This window comes from Vombatus ursinus, unplaced genomic scaffold, assembly GCF_900497805.2.
Source record: "Vombatus ursinus unplaced genomic scaffold, bare-nosed wombat genome assembly UNPS02014798.1, whole genome shotgun sequence".
Classification (NCBI taxonomy): Eukaryota; Metazoa; Chordata; class Mammalia; order Diprotodontia; family Vombatidae; genus Vombatus; species Vombatus ursinus.
The window spans coordinates 64,648,602-64,669,712 of NW_020954576.1; the positions used below are offsets into that span (position 1 = coordinate 64,648,602).

At 34.6% G+C, this 21,111-nt stretch overlaps 1 protein-coding gene across 5 annotated transcripts in view; it reads right to left on the reverse strand.

The window, feature by feature from the left end:
• LOC114049735 (AT-rich interactive domain-containing protein 4B) overlaps window positions 1-21,111 on the reverse strand; it is a 196,399-nt gene that overhangs the window by 21,420 nt on the left and 153,868 nt on the right. For 2 of the 5 annotated variants that reach the window (XM_027871123.1, XM_027871122.1), the window contains 5 exons: window positions 17,136-17,220; window positions 14,383-14,578; window positions 6,589-7,794; window positions 3,757-3,870; window positions 943-1,161 (listed from right to left, as the gene is read on the reverse strand). In XM_027871123.1, coding sequence (XP_027726924.1) covers window positions 943-1,161; window positions 3,757-3,870; window positions 6,589-7,794; window positions 14,383-14,578; window positions 17,136-17,220 — 1,820 coding nt within the window. Of the gene's footprint in view, window positions 1-942; window positions 1,162-2,827; window positions 2,983-3,756; window positions 3,871-6,074; window positions 6,188-6,588; window positions 7,795-14,382; window positions 14,579-17,135; window positions 17,221-21,111 lie in introns of those variants that run through there. The other 3 variants (XR_003569904.1, XM_027871124.1, XM_027871125.1) reach the window with 3 other exon arrangements.

The window sequence follows — 21,111 nt, forward strand, 5'->3', positions numbered from 1 at the left end:
CAAGATGTCTCCTAATGCCTAGAACGCACTTCTCTCCTTAGTCTCTTCTTGTCATTGTTGAGGCCCCCAACGTATGGATATGCTGAAGCCTTCATATAATTTACATTCCTTGACGGCAGGGACTGTTTTATTTTTGTCTCTGTATCCCGGGGACGTGGTAGGTAGCTAATAAATGCTTGTTGAATGAAGGCTCAGATCATGTGTTACTCCCTATAGGAAGCCCTTTTAGATTTCCCCTAGTAGTTGTTAGTGTCCTCTCCCTTCTCAAACTGTATTTATTTCTCTTTGCAAATGTTACATCCCATACCTAGCAGCATACAAGCTTCCTAAAGGCAGGAACTACTATTTTATATATATGTGTATATATATGTGTATATATATATATACACACACACACACACACAAATTCTATACTAGCATCCTCAGTGCCTTACACAGAACATCACATATAGTAGATGCTTAATAAATGTTTGTAGAACTGAAATTAGTGATTTTTTTTCACTGTATTTATTCCACTGATTGAGTATTTATCAATCAACAAGGTTTTACTAAGCACCTACTATGTAAAAGACACTGTGCTAGGTGCTAGGGATACAGATACAAAAATGAAAGTCACTTCTATCAAGGAACTTACATTCTACTGAGGAAAGGCCATTTATACATATATAGGGATACATATACACATTTATGTATATTTATATATAAAATACATACATATGCGCACACACACACGCCTTTCAACTAGTCAAAACCTACCAATGTTTATCCTTTGAGAACCACTTGTCAGCTCCATTCCATAGGGAGACATCAGAACAGAATTTTAGTGGAAGTTATTCAGAAATAAAATACCTAAAATTTGTAAGGACACCTAGCACACAATTTTGGTTAGAGCTAAGGAGTTAATTATGCTTAAATCTAGTTTGAGAATGCATTACTACTTACACATTTGAAAACTCCATTTGTAAACCTTGGGTAATCGATTACTATGTTCCTTGAGCTCAGAATCCTTATCTCCATTCTTCCCACTACACTTTCCTGGAGACTGTGTCCTTGCTGGAGATTTTGTATTATGAGACTTCATTCCAGTGGAAACAGATTTAGCTGGTTGACTCTTAGCCACACTTTCACCAGCAGAAAGTTCTTCACTATCACTACTGTTTGCTGATGTACAAAAAAAGGACAGAAAAGTATTAAAGATAAAAAACTAACAATTTCTGCCAGTGATTTTAGTAGATGACTAAAAAACAGTCATTTTAATTTACAACTGCTAATACTTAGTGATTTGCTGTTGTATACGCTGGTAATCCAGTGACTAAAAATAGCACATGCATATTCAAGTCATCATAAATAGTTCATCTAAACCCCATCACCTTTAAAGAAAACGGTTCTTACCTGAAATGCTCAATAATCAAGAAAAAAATTTTTTTAACCATTCTTCTGCCATGCCTTCCATACTCAAAATCACAATTATTTTAAGATACTTTAAATTAGAATCATATCACAGGACAGATCACCTGAGCTTTTAAAATTGTCTTCTCATTCTAGAATTGTTCCTCTCACCCTGATTTCCCTTCTACTATATATAATATAGAGATCAATGGTATACACTGCAGGTCACAAAGAAAGAATGGTAATGCATGCTCAACTAGGGATCATAGAACTAGAGCTGAAACAGACTTTAGAGGCCATCTAATCCATTCATATTTACAGATGAGCAAACTGAGACACATAATGATTAAGTGACTTGCCCAAGATCAGACAGCTAATAAGTGGCATAGCTGGGATTTGAACTGGATCACATTTATTATAGACTGTTTAAAAAGCATTCTACGTAACTTTAAAAACTTAAAATCTTAATAAATATAATGAATTATTTTTCATGCTGTTCTTAGGCCTAATCTTCTCTTCAGAAGACTAATTCTTCTCTTACACTCATGCTCAGACTTCTCAAGAAAAGACTATGTTAGCACATTGTGAAGAAATTAGAAATCTGTGTAGGAAATGCATTATAGCACCACCTGTTTCCTTACAGGGAACCTGCAGACAGTCACACTATAAAAATCAAAGGAAAAATATTATTAGGCAGTGTGCTTTGTAAAGGAACAGGTAATGAAATCAGAATCATTTTGTTGTCAAATTACCTTTACCAGGATATGAAGTGTTAACATCAGAATCCTGAAAGAGGTAATTCATTTTATTAGTTTTTTTCTCAAAGAATAGTTTACTCATTCTGATTTACCATAGCTTAAGCCCACTGTGTGTAATTTGAATAGGAGAGCGCATTCAACTGCTGTATCTCCAAATTATATGAAAATTGACTTGTTGAAGATGCGAGTCCTCTCAGGAAAGGCTACTTAGATGGTAAAGCCTTAAAGACAAAAAAATCACAGTGTAGAAAAAATTTCAAATATCCTGTTAAGTATACCAAATAGATTGTGATCTATTTGGGTTTATCTGTATTGACTATATTTACTCACATAATAGCTACTACAGTGTAAAAGCCAAATCTAGGTTTGAGATCCAAAAGTCTGGACATTTCTTGATTAGCAAAGGTACATACCAACTCCTCCCCCGTTATGTTTTGAAAAAATAGGAATTCCTTTTGGCACCACTGCTCCTCAACACCTACCTTTGCCACATCTAGTCCCCACCCTTCCCCCCAATGCTGCTCCTGAATCTCTGGTGACTCCTGCCTACTGGTGAACCTGGCTCACCACTGCTGCCACCCGTGGCTTGGCCCCACTCCGATACAGTGGACTGACTCAGCCTGGCTTCACATGGCCCTGCTGAGCATTGCCACCTGGGTCCTGAGGGATGCCATATTCACCGCATGGAAGTCATGTGGGCTCAGCAGAACCTCGGGGAGCTGGCCGAATAACCCTTTCTGCACTGAAGTGCAGCCAAGCCGGCTGATAGCAAAGGTCAAGCAGTGGAGGTGGCAGGAGTGTCCTGGAAGAGCAGCAGGAAGTCAATGTGGGGCACCTGAAAAAAAATTCTTTACATATTTTCTGTTTCCCATTTTGAGCCTAAAAAAAGAGATAAAATGTGTAGCTCTTATGAGAATAAACACAGAATCTGTATACTCTGCATGACTGTGGAGGCAGATTACAGAGTTAATGTTATATAACAGAATTATAGGTTTGAGCACACTTAGCAAAAAATAAAGTTTGAAAAGGAGAAGAAAAAGACATAATAAAAAGGACCAAATAAGGCCAACCTAGGAAGGTGGAAGCTACAACCTGTAGGTCACATAGCTTAGAAAGTCAAGAATATGAGGAGTAAAGGAGAGTTTCTAGAATTGTAGCTTGACACAGGTTTCTCTGAACTGACTGCACTTCCTTTAAGGGTGACTATCATAGAGAATGACGAGCAAAACAATTAATTTGATAATAGCAGCTTTTTGGGAAGAATGAATAAAACATAGTGACTTACATGTGATACACATATGTACACTGGTAACTTAAAAATCCTTTGGATATTTAAGTTGAATTTTAAAAGACTGTTAATTTGGATACTTGCATTTATGTATAGAACTGCTACTTAATGAGAAAGGCTTAACCTTATCTGTGACCTGGGATTATAGTTGAATAAGATGAAGTTTAATATAGATCTCTAATTCCTCCTATAAATCTTCTGTATGATTCTTAAGGCATGGACCAAAGGGCATGGAACTATCCCATATTCTCAGCATGAACTTTTTCATCTGGAGAGAAATTTTATTAGCTGGTATTTTTTTTATTGAGATAATCTACTTACTGGTTTTGCCTTTCTTTTTGTTGTTTACCACTGATGTTTTGTGGCTTCTTTTCTGCTTTTTTGATGAACTTCCTCCCCCCTGAGCATCTTTTACTCTTTTCTGACCTGTACAGACTATAATGGGGAAAAATTCATTAAAACAAGATAAAAAACAAACTTGCCCTTAATATGCCTGTATTTTTAGTTTTAGAGACATGTATTTACTAATCTCAAAACTAAAAGTGGGTACTTAACATAGCTTGCTTGGAAACTAGCATAAAGTAGTTACAACATTTCTCAAAACCTGTCTCTAATGGGGCTGAATATTCTACTTGCACATATTAGCAATTGGAAGTAAGGAAAAATCAAATGAAGAACACATACATCCATCCTAGAAAAGTCAGGTATAAACTGAAGATGGTTCCTGATAAGCACCTAGAACATCCAAATTATCAAATGAAAATTATGTAGCTACCCATTCTGAAAACAAATATGTTAAGATTCATTAAAAATATTGAGTTCTAATTAGCCCTCAATAATATGAACAGGAACACTTTAGAAGCAATTCACACTTGGGAAAATAAACCAATGAATTTATAACACAAATTATGTGGATTCCAGGGCACTGGATAACACACATCATTTACAAACCCAGTACAACAATTTTCTGTTTAAAAAAGTTTTGTCTTCTTGATGGAAACGTTTACTCAGATCCTATATCTAATTACTATCCTTTCTTCAAAGCTCAGGTACACATATCATTCACTGACTAAGCACTCTAACCACTCAATTATAGCATTTACTTTCTAGTCTGCTAATTAGGCCTTTCATATAGTCTACCATATATATGTGTATATGTACATATATATATTTTAAGTGTATATATCCTATAACTAGATCATAAGCTCCTTGAGGGCAGGGATTGTTTCATTATCTCTCTTTAGATCCCCTGTATCTAGAACAGTGCCCTATGCACACTTGGCACTCAATAAATGTTTGTTGATAATAATACTAATTCATCTTGTAAAAAAAATGATGCCTTGCATTCTGAATAAAGTTTCTTAGATCATGTCACCAGTGGTAAGGTCAAACCTATATAGTGGCACTTTATGTAAAATTCAACTTTCTTAAAGAGTATTTTATGGGTCACAGCTTATCCATAACTTGTGGTTGATGCTACAACATTACAATGTAAGGAGAGGAAAAGGTGGTTTTAATATTGACTATTCTGAAACACATGACCTTAAAATTTTAACAACTGGTAAAATGTCTCACCCAGATTTTTTCTTTCATTTAGAATCTTTTCTTCTCTGCTTTTAAAAATTATGAGTGAAAATACTGCTTTACAAAGACAGCAAACAAATCTGTATGAGGAAGCTAAAGATTTACATTTTTATTTTTAGTATATAGCATGGCTCCTGCAATATTTAGTAGTCAACAAGCTACATAAAAATGAGATCATTATTTTTGGAAGGAAAATAATTTCTTTAAAAAAAAAAAAAAAAGGCCAGAAGTGGCTTATGCAAATTTTGATTTCAGATAACAGTTTGTCTTTTGTGACCAAAATATGGGAACATGCTATCATGCTTTATATGTTTTTATGTATTCAACAACAAAACTGGAAGGGTGTTGCTAATTTACAAAATATGAACTGTTATAGCCTTTATTTTTCCATAACTAAATGTTTTTCAGAGATGAAAAGCAGTATGGAAAAACTATCTCTTGGGAATTTAATTATTTAAAAAAAAACTTTCAATGTAATTACATCGCTATTGGAGCAAAATCTATTTTTTGTGTCAAAGGACTCTTTCATTTTAAAAAGTCATACCATACCCATGTAATTCAATTCTATTGGATGTACCAATATCATTAAACAATGTAGTTATATGGATGTGGGAAATAGAAAAAAAAATCATTTATCAAAAAAAAAACCCACAAATAATGATTTGGGTGAGAAAATTTCATATTTCAAGTGATTTAAGGTAGAATTTGACCAAAATAAAAATGATAGACTAAAATTTTGTGGGTTATCTTTTTCATAAAATGCTTCAAAACCAAGCTGTATTATACCAAATTTCAGCCCACAATACATATTTGACTTACAGATACCTGAACAAAGTGGTTTATAAGGAAAAGGATGATAAGAGGTATAGCTACTGTGTCATATAAAGGTTCTAAAATTTTTAGAAGATACCGATTTGAATTTCCAATTTTGACAACTTCTTCACTTGAGAAAGCAAAAATCAAAATGGATTACTGTAGACTACTAACATACACATTGGTCCTTCAATTTGGGAGCTATGCATCTAAGAAAGCATCAAATTCCTTTACAAACTCACACAAGTTAGCCAGGCTTGAAAATCAGTTTGACACGGTTGTCTGAGGAAAGCAGTGCCTGGAAGTTGGTTGCTCCAAACCCCTACATACAGTATTTGGTTAAAGGTGGAGGGGTCTGTCAATAAATCAAAATGTTTGTGAGAAACTGCACATCATATCTGCAAAAAACAATGTTACAAAAATATATTCAAGCAGCTCATGCTATACAGTCAACCACTGTTTAAATGAATAAGCAAATGAGTTTGGGCTTGGGGTGCAATTTCCAAGATTCATTCTGGTACACTGTGAAATTTCATGGACTGCTCAAGAAAAGAACATGAAAGCCTTCTTGGGCCATTAAATATATTCTGTTGTCCATTAACAATACACCTTTCAATTATCAGTCTTTCCATGTTCACACTAGTACTTCCCTTAAATGTATCAAGCTATAGCAACAGAAACTGCAAAAGCATTAAAATTTTAAGAAGGGAAATTCTAAATAAGTTAGCATTTTCAGCTCTCAGTTTTCTTCCTCACCTTTTCCAGGATGTTCCAGTTCTGGTTGATTACTACTGCTGGAGCTGACACTAGCATCAAAGCCTGTTGGAGAGATATTTCCTTCAGACTGGAGGTCCTGGAGCTCCCCTGCAACACTATCCACCTCAATTGTGCTATCAGTTTCACTCTTGATACTGCGTACCTCTTCTTGATTTGGGGCCAATGTTTCTGACACTGTCACAGCTGACTGCTGCCTACTGGTTTCAGTTACAGTTACAGATGAAGGCGATTCAGGTGTAGTAGGAGGGGTATTTAGCACTGAATTACTCCCACTGCTCGGAAATTCTGATTTCTTATCATTCACTTCAGTGCTTTTTTCCTCCACAGGTTTAATATCTAAATTAACAGGTAATGGTTTCTCTAACTCAATACCAGGTGAACCATTCTCTTCTTCTGCCACAGTCTGTAGCTGCTCCTCTGTGGCCACATCTTCAGGGGAAGCATGTGGGGGTGAAGCTGCAGCCTCTGTATCTGAGTCTGAAAACAGTTCCTTAAGTGTTTTTTTAGGCCACTGTCCTTGAATACTTGACCAGACATCTTTTCGATCTTTAGCTCTACTGTTCTGAAGTCTTTCATCAGAGTTATTTAGCAGTTTTATCCTCTTTTCCGCCACTTCTGAAAACCCTGAATAGAAACCAGTTGTCCTTAAAGATTTCCTTTTGTCCTCCAAACCATTGTATTTCTTAGTTGGTGTCACTTTTGCTTTGGATTTATCTTCATCATCATCAGAGGAACTGTTGCTACTATTTTCTAAACAAAGGGATTCTTTGCTCTTAGGTTTCTCCTCTTTCCTGCTAGGTGACCCAGGCTTTAAGCATTCTTCTGTATTGCAATGCCTTCTCTTACCACGTTTTACTTGAGGCTTTGATGATTTATCTGTTGTCTCCTTCTTGAGTTCCTTTCTTTTTATTGTGACTTCATCTTCATAATCAGTATCTTCAGATATTTCTTCTAAGTCTTTTCGTAATCTTTCTGGAGATTTTGATATTGACTTGGGTATTAATGAATCTGTTTGGATTTTGTTTTCTTGTGGCACAGATAAACTGCTCTGTTCCTCTTTTGGACTAAGCTCATTTTTGTCATGGCTCACAGTGTCAGCCTTAGACTCTTCCTTGCCATTATTATCTATGTCCTGAGTCCTTGCCTCATCTTCCTGCTCACTGTCTTCAGCAGAACTTTCAGAAGCTATTAAAATAAGATGACAAGACCAGTTATACGAACACACATAACACAGATATATTAGAAAACCATTCATTTTATTCAATATGAAGAAATATTTTTCAGAAAAAAAAACTAGTCTTAATACAAAATAAAAGCAAGATTAGCAGTTATATTCCATTATTATTATTTTTTTACATAACAAAGTTTTACCCAAAAATCTTGCCAAGGATGGATTTCCATCACTTTGTTTTAAAACTTCAAGTTTAGGATTGTGAAGGGTTATAGGAAGTCTGTGGCTGATATAAAATGTCAGGCTATCTCAGGAGAGAGGGTAATGTAGTTTTATTAAAAAACCACTAGACTTGGATTCCTAAGGCTTTGGATGGATTTCAGCTCCAACACTTATTTACTGTGTGACCTTTTGCAAATCATTTAACCTCTCTGAGCTTCAGTTTCCTCTCTGAAAAATTTATGCTACTAACCCAAAGGGGTGATATGAAATTCAAGTCGGATGTTCACAAAACACTCATTAACTATAAAGTACCATACAAACAGGAGCTATTCTAGAACTTTCTTCTTAAGGCATAATAATAGTATGCAAACCCAATAAAACACTTTAAATATAATGACTTAGCATATATATGTGTATACTGAATCAAACATTTGTTAAATATTTACTTTTTGAAGACCATTATTCCAGGTGCTATAGGCACACTGTGGTCTCATCCCTCATGGACTAAGCCTGCAATATATGTCTAAAAAATAACTGTCTGTGGGGCTCCCCATTCTCTAAGAGAATAAAGGTGAAACTGTACATCTTAAAAAATCTTAAATTTTACATTTGTTCAGAGGTTTCTTCATATAAAATCATCTACTAGAAATATTTGATAGCACCCCATAGAAAATTTACTAAGAAGGAAAAAAAGAAAGAGGTAAGTATAAGAGCAGGTAGTTTGCCGGTCCTGAATCATAAAACTTGAACCTTAAAAATGATAGTGCTTGGTTCACATAGTAAGGAATCCATTAAGCTAACCAAAATGTAACAAGGCAGACAACTGCTGTTACACTGAAGATACATTTTAAAAAAATATTTTTGAATTCTTGAAAATATAAAAATTCTTAGAAAACATCATTCTTTTACTTTATTTGATGATGCAACTGTCTTAACATATGAATTTGCCCCAGTTCCTATCCATTCTCCCAAAATGAGTTGTGAAAAGCTCAGATGAAGTTACACATAGACTTATTTAATATGTACACACCTTATACATACATATAGTGTGTGCATATATATACTTAACCAATAGCTATATTTAAAACTTTAATACAAATCCGAAAAGACTGTTTTAGGGTCAGTCCTTAGGGACAGTAATAGAAGTAGATTTTCATTGATCCAAACACCTGGTAAGTGGCCACTCTATACAAGTCACCATCCAAAGTGGTAAGGGAGGCACAAAGATCCAATAAAACACAGTTCTTGCCCTCAAGGAGCTTACAATCTGATAGAACATTGTCAACCATGGAATAGATAAGAGGAAGCAAAAATAACTGTTGATTATCAGACAAGTTATTTCTCCTAATCTTATGATTTTCTGACGTTCTCTCATCATTTTATGGATTGCAGTATTCTCCCTAGCTGGGATTCAATAACTATATTCACTTTAAAATATCCAATTAATCATTTAATGCTGAAAAAGGCCTTTCCTCTGGAAAGCATTTCTTGCTACCAGAATTCTTCCTGCCTTTGAGTACCAATCTTTGTCAAATTGTTTACCAATTAGCCATACAGACACAGTTGCCCTCTTGGTATGGGCAAGAGAATTCAACCCCATCATCAAACCCTATTTCCTCAATTACCCATTATTTAATAAGACAACTCTTTGAAATTCATTCTATGCTTTCTTTCTTCTCAATATTTGGCACAGAGAACAAGCAGGATCTATTCCACACATCTGATTAATGCTATAATTTGTTTTGTCTTACCAAGAAGGCAACTAAGAACAATTTAACACTTTCTACAGTATTCATTAATTTCTCAGCAGATTTTGGTACTCATATGGGTACCACCTCTGGCTCAAACTACAATCCTAGTATGATCCCAGGCACCTAATGCTTTTTCAAAGTCTGCATCGTAACATTACCACCAGAATCACAGTAGCCATAAATATTTATCACAAGAAATTTCAATTATAAACAGTGTACTATCCACTTCTTCCTTTTTAACTTATATTTTAATAACTTGATATAACTATCAGATGAGCTGGATGTATAGCCTCTTGGCAAAGCAAAAGGAAGATAAGCAACCTCCTCTGTGCTGGTGACAGAACTTTAATACCATGAACCTAAAGTAGCTTTAAAAAGCAGCTGAACCTGTTGGTTAATTAAACTTCAGTCAACAAACATTTATTAAGCACCTACTATGTGCAAGACACTGGGGATACAAAGATGAAAAAAGAAAGTCACTGCCTTCAAGGAGTTTACAATCCAGTAGGAAAGAAAAAGACATATATACACACAACTATAATACAAGTTAGATTATAACAAGTACAAAGGAGGGGTCAAACAATGGAGGTAGGGTCATTTCTGGATGGAAGAGATGAGAAAAGACTTCATGTTAGAGGTGGCACATAATTTGGTGTTTAAAGGAAAAGAAGCATTTCAACAGATAGATGTATGAGAATATTCCCAGTACAAGGGACAATATGCACAAATGCATGGAGGCAGGAAGAGAGGGTACTGTGAGATTAGGGAATGGCAAGGAGTCCAATCTGGTAACAACACTGATTACATGAAGGGGAAGGTATGAAAGGGAGGTTAGAGACAGACTGTGGAGGGAGTAGAAAATTTGGTTAATGGGTCTATGCTATATTTAGTAGGTGCTGCAGAGGCACTGAGCAGGAGAGTGCCAATCCAAAGCATACATCATTAGAAAAATAATCTTGATAAAGATATAAAGGATGCCTCCTACAGGGGAGACACTGAAGGGCAGGGATACCAGTTAGATTGTCAGTACATTAGTTCAGGCAAGAGCTAAATAATAAAAGCCTGAGTGGTGGCAGTGGAAGTGAAAAGAATGGAGAGATACAAAAGATATGGTAGAATCAAAAGGACTTGGCCATCAATTTTATGTAGGAAGTAAGGAAAGACAGAAAGTCACAAATGAATCCAAGGTTTCAAGTTTGGGTGATGGGAAGAATTGTGGTGCTATCAAAAGCCAACTGCAAGTTAAGAGGAGAGTCTGGTTTTCTGGGGAAGATTATAAATTCAACTTTACATTACATGTATTAAACATGAGTATGTGGTGTGTAATTGAGGTGGAAATATCCACCTGGTAAATGGAAATTCAAGCCAGGAGCTCAACAGAGAGGTTAGGGCCAGAAATAAATGTAGGGGTGATTGGCATAGAGATGGTAAATGAAGTCGCAAGAACAGACGTAAAGAGTGATGAGAGAGAGGGCAGAAAAAGAAGAGAAGAAAGAGGAGGACAATTAAAAGATAGGAGGAAAAGGAGGAACCAACAATAGAGAACGGAGAAGTGGCTAAAGTGAAAAGAGGAGAATTATAAGACAGATGTGTCCAGGAATTAGAAGGTAGGCATATCAGTGAAAGACTGGTCAATATGTTCTCATAAGGAGAATGAGGATTGAGAAAAAGTATTATAATTGTCAATTAAAAGATCATTGTTGACCTTGGAGAAAAAATTTCAGTAGAGTCGTGAGAAGGAAATACAGATAGTTGAGGAGTAAATGGAAGTAAAAGCAGCATGTATAGATTACTCTCATTAGAAAGAACAGCTTAACATCAATTATATTAACTAAAAGACAGTGTATCTGGCAGACATATTCCAACTTCCAAGAGGGCATTACTAAAATAATCCCATCTGCTAGTGCAATTTATCTAACTAGTTAGGTATATATTTTGCTGCTAACTCATCCTGCTAGGTCCTTAATGATGCAGTCCCTCTCAAAACATGGTATTCTAAAAGTCCCATACCAATATTCTTGAATGATCATGGTGGCTAATTGCTAACCACTGTCCTTAATATTTTTCATGTACAAATTGTCACTTCTATGCTTTACCCGAATTATCTTAGTCTAGTACTTAAACAGATTCAAAGCTTATTTTTAGAAAAACGTAGATCACCATAGGCACCTACCTACATGTAGAAGGTACTCCTCTATCTGGGTGAGAATATACAACAAACTTTCACCAAAGAACAACAATTTTCATCATGTACATCTGACAGCAAAAGCAAATGGACCCTTCTTTCATGAGCAACACAGAATATGGCTGTTTCACAGAATTTCATCATGAATTGACTGGTCTGAACCACATGCCCAAAGACGTTGAGGCATTAGGTATTTCAGAGACATTCTAATGCATATGTTAACCATCAGTCCATTTCTACACACTTATTAAATTAAATTAGAAGGCTCTGTACATGGACGGTATTATGTTACTTCCCTACAAAAATGCATTTAGTGAGTTAAATTTATTTGAAGAAAATTTCTGTACCATTTGCAAAATTATATTTGGAGACATAGTCCAATATGTTACCCAGTGTCCATTATATAAGGATTTGTGAATGCTATCAGTCAGATGATCTGGGTTTTAGGCTTGGTTTTATTACTTTCTGTTAATTTGGGCAAGTCACTTAATTTATCTTAGAAACCTCAGTTTCCTCATATATAAAAATGGATAATGCTTATACTACCTGCCTCACAGGGTTGTTGTGAAGAAAGCAATTATAAAATGCAGAGCCATATATGGAAGGTATCCCAGAAGTCTCAGTGCAGTTTCAAGCTTTAAAAACTTCAGAAGCATAAATTCTACAAACTTAACAAAAAACACCAATTGAAAGTTTGCTTAAACTTCTTTTATACTTTACGTAGTTTTGTGAATTCTGAACAATAAATTTCAAGTTTTAACAAGACGGGGGCCTCCATCATTATGCATTGTGTGTACAACAGTTTCTGGATAACACTTTCTCAGACTGGTGGCTTGTAGAGAAGAGATCCTCTTCCATGGCCATCTCAGCTACCTGATCTACTTCTATTAGACTTTTTCTTGTGGTATCATGTCAAAACTATCATGTATGCATAAAAATTCATTCTTTGTCTGTTCCTTAAGGTTAGGATTACCTAAATATAATCCTTTTCAGTCACTGCACAGCAACTGATCAAAGTTTTTTACTAAGTTAAAAATAAACTGCAGTGATGTGTAGCATAAGAATTTAATTAAAACATCAATATTTTAAACAATTAACCTTCCAAATGTTGCTTTTTGCAGTTTTGTAGCATTTATGCTTCCTAAATTTATTAAAGCTTAAAACTAAGATTTCTGAGACAGCCTACATAAATTTAAATTACTATTGATGTGACAACTCCTCCTAAAACAAGATAACAGGAAAAAGCCTATTTCTCTCCAGATGAATTTAGATGATTCCTTTCATCAGGTAAGAATTATGTAACCCAGCATGTTTCCCTTTTCACCTTAGCTGCCACAGAATTCAGAGCTGAATTTATTTTTAATTGATATATAACATCTTAAATGTCCCACACATCCATTTTTCAGCTTCTTTTAATTATACTCCTATTTTCATTTATAATTGTCCTGTTTTGCAGGCATTAAAAAAAATTTAAACTACCTAAAACATTTCAAGAAACAAGTAGGGCATAGGTCATAAAGAAACAAAGAAACATGTTAGCCCACCAAAGATATACCAGGCATGTTTACATATCACAAAACTATAGAGTGGAAAAAGTAATGGACCTGGAGTCATGAGAAATAGATTTCAATTCTAATTCTGCAACCTAATGTCCATGTGACCTTGGGCAAGTCAATTATCCTCAGTCAATCTCAGTTTCCTCGTCATAAAATAAGGGTGATACATGTACCATCTAACCCAAAACTTCATTATGAGGAAAGAACTATCTAAATTTTATCCATTATTGTCACTATTATTACCAATCACTATTATCCTTTTTATACTTTAATAGATCTGAGATCTCATTTGTGTGGATAATTCCAGCAATAATGAAGATCATAACCCATCCAGGCTGTCTCATCCTCTACTATTTTTTTTGGCCATGTACTCATAAATCCTAACACACTGGATATATTGTTTGCCATTATAGGTTCTACATACTTCTACTCTTCCCACTCCCTGCCCTAAGTAAGTTCTGGTTTAAAAAAGCTATAATCTTTTTAAAAAAATTAAAACATCCTCAAAGGAAAAACAATTTAAGTCAAATTTTAGTCTTTTTTTTTTTTTTCACATCAGATGTAATGACGCCACAAACATGTGACTGTCTATATCCCAGAGTATTTATATAATCATTGTACTACTAAATCGTGCCATAGCAATAATGCTCTGGATGATCTCAGAAAGGACTGGATAATAGAAGTAGAGTATCACTACTGGGATTTTCTTTCTCAAAATTTTCTGATCACCTCTGATTTCTTTATAATACAAAGATGTTAAGCCTTGGCCAATGGCTCATTTATTTCAACTAATATTTGATGCAAATATATTTAAAACAAAAGAATTTGGACAACCAGAATTACCTTACAGCAAAATTACATAATTGAACAGGATTTTTTTTTTTTTACCTTGAAGTCCATTTAGGATAGAAGTAATTTCTACAGATTTAACTTGAACTTCTTCAGAATTTTTGGTTTCAGTATCCAGTTTAGATGCTATTTCAGGTGGTGTATTTGCTGGAAATGGTGGTTTTGACAGGCGGCGAAGCTTACAATTTTTTGGAGAATATTTCTCATCTTTCTCTTTTTCTTTGTCAATTTTATTCTAGGTGAAAAAGAAATATTTATTAATCAAATTGTGATTTATCTTATTTATAATTAACAATGCTATAAACTATCTTAAAACTTTAGACTATTACTTTTACAATTTAATTTCTAAAATATAAAAATACAGAACATAAAGAATACAACAAATTTTTAAAAAAAGTTTTCAAAGCAAAATATCATGTAAGGAAGACTTTACTTTAATGGATAATAACAGATCTTACAAATTGCTAAAATGTACTTTAGCAATGATAGGTTGTTAAGCTTTTTTTTTGGCTAGGCAATGGGGTTAAGTGACTTGCCCAGGGTCACACAGCTAATAAGTATTATGTGTCTGAGGCCGGATTTGAACTCAGGTCCTCCTGACTTCAAGGCCGGTGCTCTATCCACTGCACCACCTAGCTGCACCCCCTAGCTGCCCCCAGTTGTTAGGCTTTTTGAACCTTGATAAACTGCCAAATTATGAGTATACTGAAGTCACAAAGCTTCCAACACAAAATAAAATCAAGCTTAAATTAAGAACTTATATAAAAATAACTTAACTTGATTTTAAAGATATAAATTTTCATTGCTGAAACATGAGATAGGCAAGAGAAAATCTTTTGCTTTCAGATGATAAATGATTAGCACTGAAAACAAAGGATTTCCCCTAGAAAGTCAACAATAGTGTCTAGCATTCTTTGTTCTTTCATGGGTTCAGTGGAGCTTCACAGAAGATGGGGAACTTTTGAAACTTATCATTTCCAATCAGGTGACAGTCTGGTTAGAATCAATTAAAACTACTTTTTAGCAATTACTCTTAGGGTGTTGTTTCTAAGTAATCTATGGAGATTTGAATTTCTAGAGTTGCTTAATGCAGAACAAAAAACAACCTTAATTCATGCTATTTAGTCTACATAGTTGGCACTCAAAGTCTCAGAATGCAGATTATCTATGCCCTTGTCCTTTTTCCTACTGTAGATCTTTTCAGTACTTCAGTATTACTAATACTTGATAAACTAAGGCTATTTTTTTCAATATAGACTAAAAGCAAAGATATCCTGCCCTAAACTAAACTGGCTTCTGACTCCTGGTGATCAACTAATCAGTTACTGAGTAACGCATTAAAATGTGCACTAGGTTACAAGGCTCTGGTATATTCCTAATCTTCTAAAAGTTCTTATATACTCTTAACATCAGTACATTAAATAGCAGTGTTTCCACACTTAACATAGTAAGAATGAAGATGGCCAGGGGCAAAGATTCATGTCTGAAAGTCTCAATCACCCCGTGTGATAGAAATACAAAATATTGGTCTGCTAAGTAGTGAAAAAAATAAACTGGGCCTAACTTGACATTGAGAAATAAGTAGCTGATCTTGTTTTAAGTGACTTCCCCAGAGTCACACAGCTAGGAGTGTTACGTGTCTGAGGCTGAATTTCAACTCAGGTCCTCCTGACCCCAGGACTGATTACCTCTACTCTTTCAAGTCACTATAGCACCATTTAATATACTAAAAGGCAATTTATCAAAAGACCAAGCTTTGAAAGCTGGAAACCAACTACTTACTACTGAATATTAAGTTTCAAAAGAAATTATCAACAACTAAGGCAACAATAATATCCAATAACAACAGCACTCAAAGTTGTTTTCAAACCTATTTTAGAATAAAAGTTAATGGTCAGATTCACAATTCAACCCAGTTTCTTAAAAATCTGAAAGAACTCAGGAGAATCATTCTATTTTATGTATGTCAGAAAGAGTAAATTCTAAACATAATTTAAATAATGGGCTATTATAAAAATACAACTTATTAGCTGATAAAAAATCTGACAGGAATTTCTATTACCATTTACATTTTTTTTCTTTTTAGGCAATTGGGGTTAAGTGACTTGCCCAGGGTCACACAACTAGTAAGTGTCAAGTGTTTGGTCTGCAGCTGGATTTGAACTCAGGTCCTCTCCTGACTTCAGGGCCAGTGTTCTATTCACTGTGCCACCTAGCTGCCCCCCATTTACATTTTACTACTGGAATCTGAAAGTATTCAGTAGCACAGGTAAAGACAAATATGTGTTGCTCTGCCACTTTCACCTTTCCTTAACACTTGTATACCAAAGTAAATAGGGACAATTTTATCTAATTTCAAGGAAACTATATTGTGGCTGCAAGAATCTCTCTGAGGATATTCTTAGTGGTTACCCACTACTGGGGAAAAAGAAGCAAAGAGACAGCTGTGAGAAAAAAAAAGGGCAAAAAGCGAGGTAAATCCTGAAGCTGCCTTTATATACAATTTCTTCTTTTAAAGACCTCGTGAACACTGCTGTCATCTCCTGAAATGTAGTCCTTGTCCCCTTTTCTAAGGATTCAGGTAAGGGTGCAGGTGGAGATAAAGAATATGTACTGGGGTTGGAGAGAATTTGATGACAAAATTAGCTGAAGAAAAACAACATTTTACAAAATATTGCATAGTCCACCAACATTAAGATACAAACCTATCATTAAAAAAGTCAGGAAGCACAAACATTTCTGTTTGTAATTAACAGCAAAGCAGAATTAATCTGGAAAAAGCAGTTGCCTACCTTTATTTTCTTTCGATGTTTTATTTTTGGTACATTTTTGTCAGCAGGTCTTACTATCTTATCTGCCTTAATCCATTCATCATATCTAAAAGTAAAAGCAAATTCTTATAAATACACAAAACCAAGTCCTTGGGAACACACACACACACACACATATATATATATATATATATACACACACACAATATCAGAAGAGAAACTAATCAGAAACAATCACAGTACACAGCTAGAAGACTGTCTAGTTCAAGTGCTTCACTCTAAGAGTCCAGAATCTGAATTCCACAGAAATTTTGTGACCCAGTGACATTGTTAGCATTAGATCCAACACTGCCGTTTTCCAAGCCAAAAGATCCTTGGCCTGACCATGGTTTATCTTTCTCTAATAGAATGTAAATTCTTTGAGGACAGCTACTGTCTTTGTTTTTAATGCTTAGCACAATGTTTGACACATAGTAAGGGTTAATAAATTTTTTTTTTTTTAATTTATTCACTAATTAATCCTACATCAAGCTTCTGGGTTCCCAGTGTAGTGCTCTTGTCCACTACACCACACTGTATCTCATAGGAAAAAAAAGAATTAAACCTGTATGGTGAATGGCACAATTATTTACATATAACATTAGGAAAGTTGTACCATATCTCCTTCTAAGATGTTAAATTATAGTCCTACCTGAAAGCATTTTCAAAATTTAATAATCAAAATATATGTTTTTTAAGACACAAAAAGTATGACAAATTAAAAACTTAGAAAATAAATAACTGCTGCTTTACCATTTCTCTACAACTGAATTTTCTTAAGACGGAGTTTCTTACAGATTAAAGTTCTTTGATAACTATATAGACATATAGATATAGATATATACACATGTATACACACATACGTATGTATATGTGGGTATGCATATATGTGTATATGTGTATACACACATATACATGTAAGTACGTATGTACCAGGGATTTCTTTCCCAAGTCCAAGTACACTTTTTAGTTTTTCACTTACATATGAAAACAGTTGGTGGAACTGGGTTTCCAAAGGAGCTAACTACAAGGAAATGGCTGTGTACACCACTGGAAGAGGGACTAACACCATAATGAGATAATGATGCAAGTAAACCAGTAGTTGCACTTCAGTGTTCATGCAAAAAAGAAGGAAATAGGGATAGCAATTAAAATAATTAAAGTCCCCAACTCAGACAGTTGCTGCCTGAGTAACTTAGTAGGTTATTTTTACTCTGTTAGGCTAGAAGTGGTGGCACCTCCTGGGCAGAATGCTAGTACTGGTAACCCAGCACTTGAGGGCTCTCAGGTATCTGGCTATTCCCCCAAGATAAATAAGGTAGTTATCTGACAGTGGTAATTGAGGGTGTGGGGATTTGTAACAGTGGGCCTGTCAGTGAAAGGAGTAAAGAGAAGGAGAGTGCTCTAGAGAAGCTTTCACATATACTGACAGGCCCATGACTTCAGCTTCAGAGTGAGGTGGTGGAAAGAACACTGGACTTGGAGTCAAAAGGTTTGGGGAAGCCACGTGGTCAGCCTGTGGTCATCCTAAAGGGCTCACATGAGGCCCAAGTAAAAAAAAAAGTGAGACTATAAAAATGTATGTAAAGATATTATCCTACTAAAACCTCAACTCTTATTCTTTATTAGTACAACAATGCCTGTGTATGCTCATTACTGTTTTTAGCTCCTCCATTAAGATTAAAAGTCTTTTGAACTTCATTTCACTAAAGTTCATTATATAGAAGAGGAAAAATTGTTGATTTTCTTCCTAAAATTTGGAGGAGGAGAAAAAAGAATGCTAAAAGTTACAAATGTAAATGATATATCTCAGAAGTTCAAAGTAAACTCCTGGAGGCTTATTTACATGAAAAAGCTGAAGGAAAAAAATAAGAATTTAAAACATGTCACAACAGACTCTGCCCTTTCTTATTTAACTAGATTTTGTCAATTATGCATTTATTTAATAATACTGTGCAATTTTTGTTCCTGATTAGTATGAAACTCACTCAGTGAATTTGCTTTTATGACCCAAATAAGATATGGGCAATCATGAAATTCTAATGTATGGATCCAGTAGTTTTCAATTTATCTGCAGTTGCCACTATATCACCAATATAATATACATCGAGCACAAAATATTTTCAAAAGCTCCAAACTCATTCACTAGTTAAGAATTAAAATATTTATTGGAACAAAAAAAACTACAGCCCACTGGGACAGTTAAAATACTGGCTACTGTTCTGTTGGACATGGCAATGGTTTCTATCCATGCTAGTGCAGCTTAACCATAATGAAGATGCCACCTGATATATCGCCATTCAGAAAGTTAAGAGGACTGGTCAGAGGAAATTATATGGTGGGCAGCAGACGGCACAAGGTACTCAAATTTAAGGAATTATAGAGAAGACATACTCAATTGTATGAATAATTTTGATAAATTTTAAGGAAATTAAATCTCTCCTGTACTTTTTCATCATCATTATGTGACATATTTGGAAATGTAGCAACATGAAAATGATTCTATATGGGATGATATCAGAAATTCTTAACTTTATAGAGTCATACAAAATACATTCTCCCTGTAAATACACATCCCTGCAAATTCTTTTTGTCCAGGCTTTTCCTTTCTAATATTATCTATCTAGATTTTTTCCTGCTTTTTTCCCACATTTTATATTTTATTATAAAACTTGCATTATTTTTTTAAACCTAAAATTACAGACTTGCCAAGGGGTGATATGTACAATTCTTGTAAGAAGATAACTGTGTGAAAAAGCTTTTCAGTTAAAACTGTGATGAAGCAACAAGATACAGTGTGGCCAAAAAAAAAAAAAAAGTTTAGAAAAACATTAGCAAAAGTAGATCAGCAACTGAAAATATCTTGCGAAAAATGTAAAGCACAAACATTTTCACAAATACATACTACAAAACTGACTGGAGTTTTTTAAAAACACTGACTTTACAAAAAAATCTATCTTATCCAAGAAAACAGTAACTTTTTATAGAAAATAAAATTATAGCAAGTAGTTTATAACTTTGCATTATAAACATAGCATTTTAAAACACATTTTGCACATCAGCTAGACAATTAAAGAATAAAAAGGGCAGGTTTGCAAAAAGTATAAAAAGGCAAAAACATTCAGGAAAATCTTAATGTTTCTTGCACTATCAATGAGTGTCAGAAAGACTTTGATCCAGTTAATTGACAACAGCACAACTGAAATGATTAAAACAGAATGGACAATATTAACAAGCTTGATATAATGATCAGTACTTGATTGAGTATCTCAGCACCAAAGTATTAAGAAGCAATGACTAAATGTGAATGGATTATTTATAAATAAAAGAAAATACCACAATATAATTCTTAGTTATCTGCTCAGAAGCAAGGCTTTTTGAAGGGGATGAGCGCATTAAAAAAAGCAGGCTGCAGTCAGTTTTAATTCAGGTATGGACAACTCTGGCCTTGGGCAAAACACTTCATTTTTCTCCACCTTTTAAGAATACTGTTGTCATTTATGGTAGTAACTCCAATTATGATTAAAATATACTTGAATGAAGAGGATTCTGATTCAGTAGCAAGATGCAAGGGAATGTTAGCAAGAATCAGAAGGCTAGGGGCAGCTAGGTGGCGCAGTGGATAGAGCACTGGCCTCCTGAATTCAGGAGGACCTGAGTTCAAATCCGGCCTCAGATACACATAACATTTACTAGCTGTGTGACCCTGGGCAAGTCACTTAACCCCACTGCCCAAGCAAAAACAACAACAACAACAAAAAAAAAAAAAACCCAACAATGAGAAGGCTAACTCTAAATCAAGAGTTTTAGTGTTTCTGAAAATTTGAAATCTTTTGGAGTATTTTCAACGTATATGTTAATGGCAAGTATTAAAGTATAGCCAGAAAGTAGAATTAGAAATAATTTAAACATTAGCTACATAGTCGATAACTTTTACATTTGGTTTTGAAGATTTATG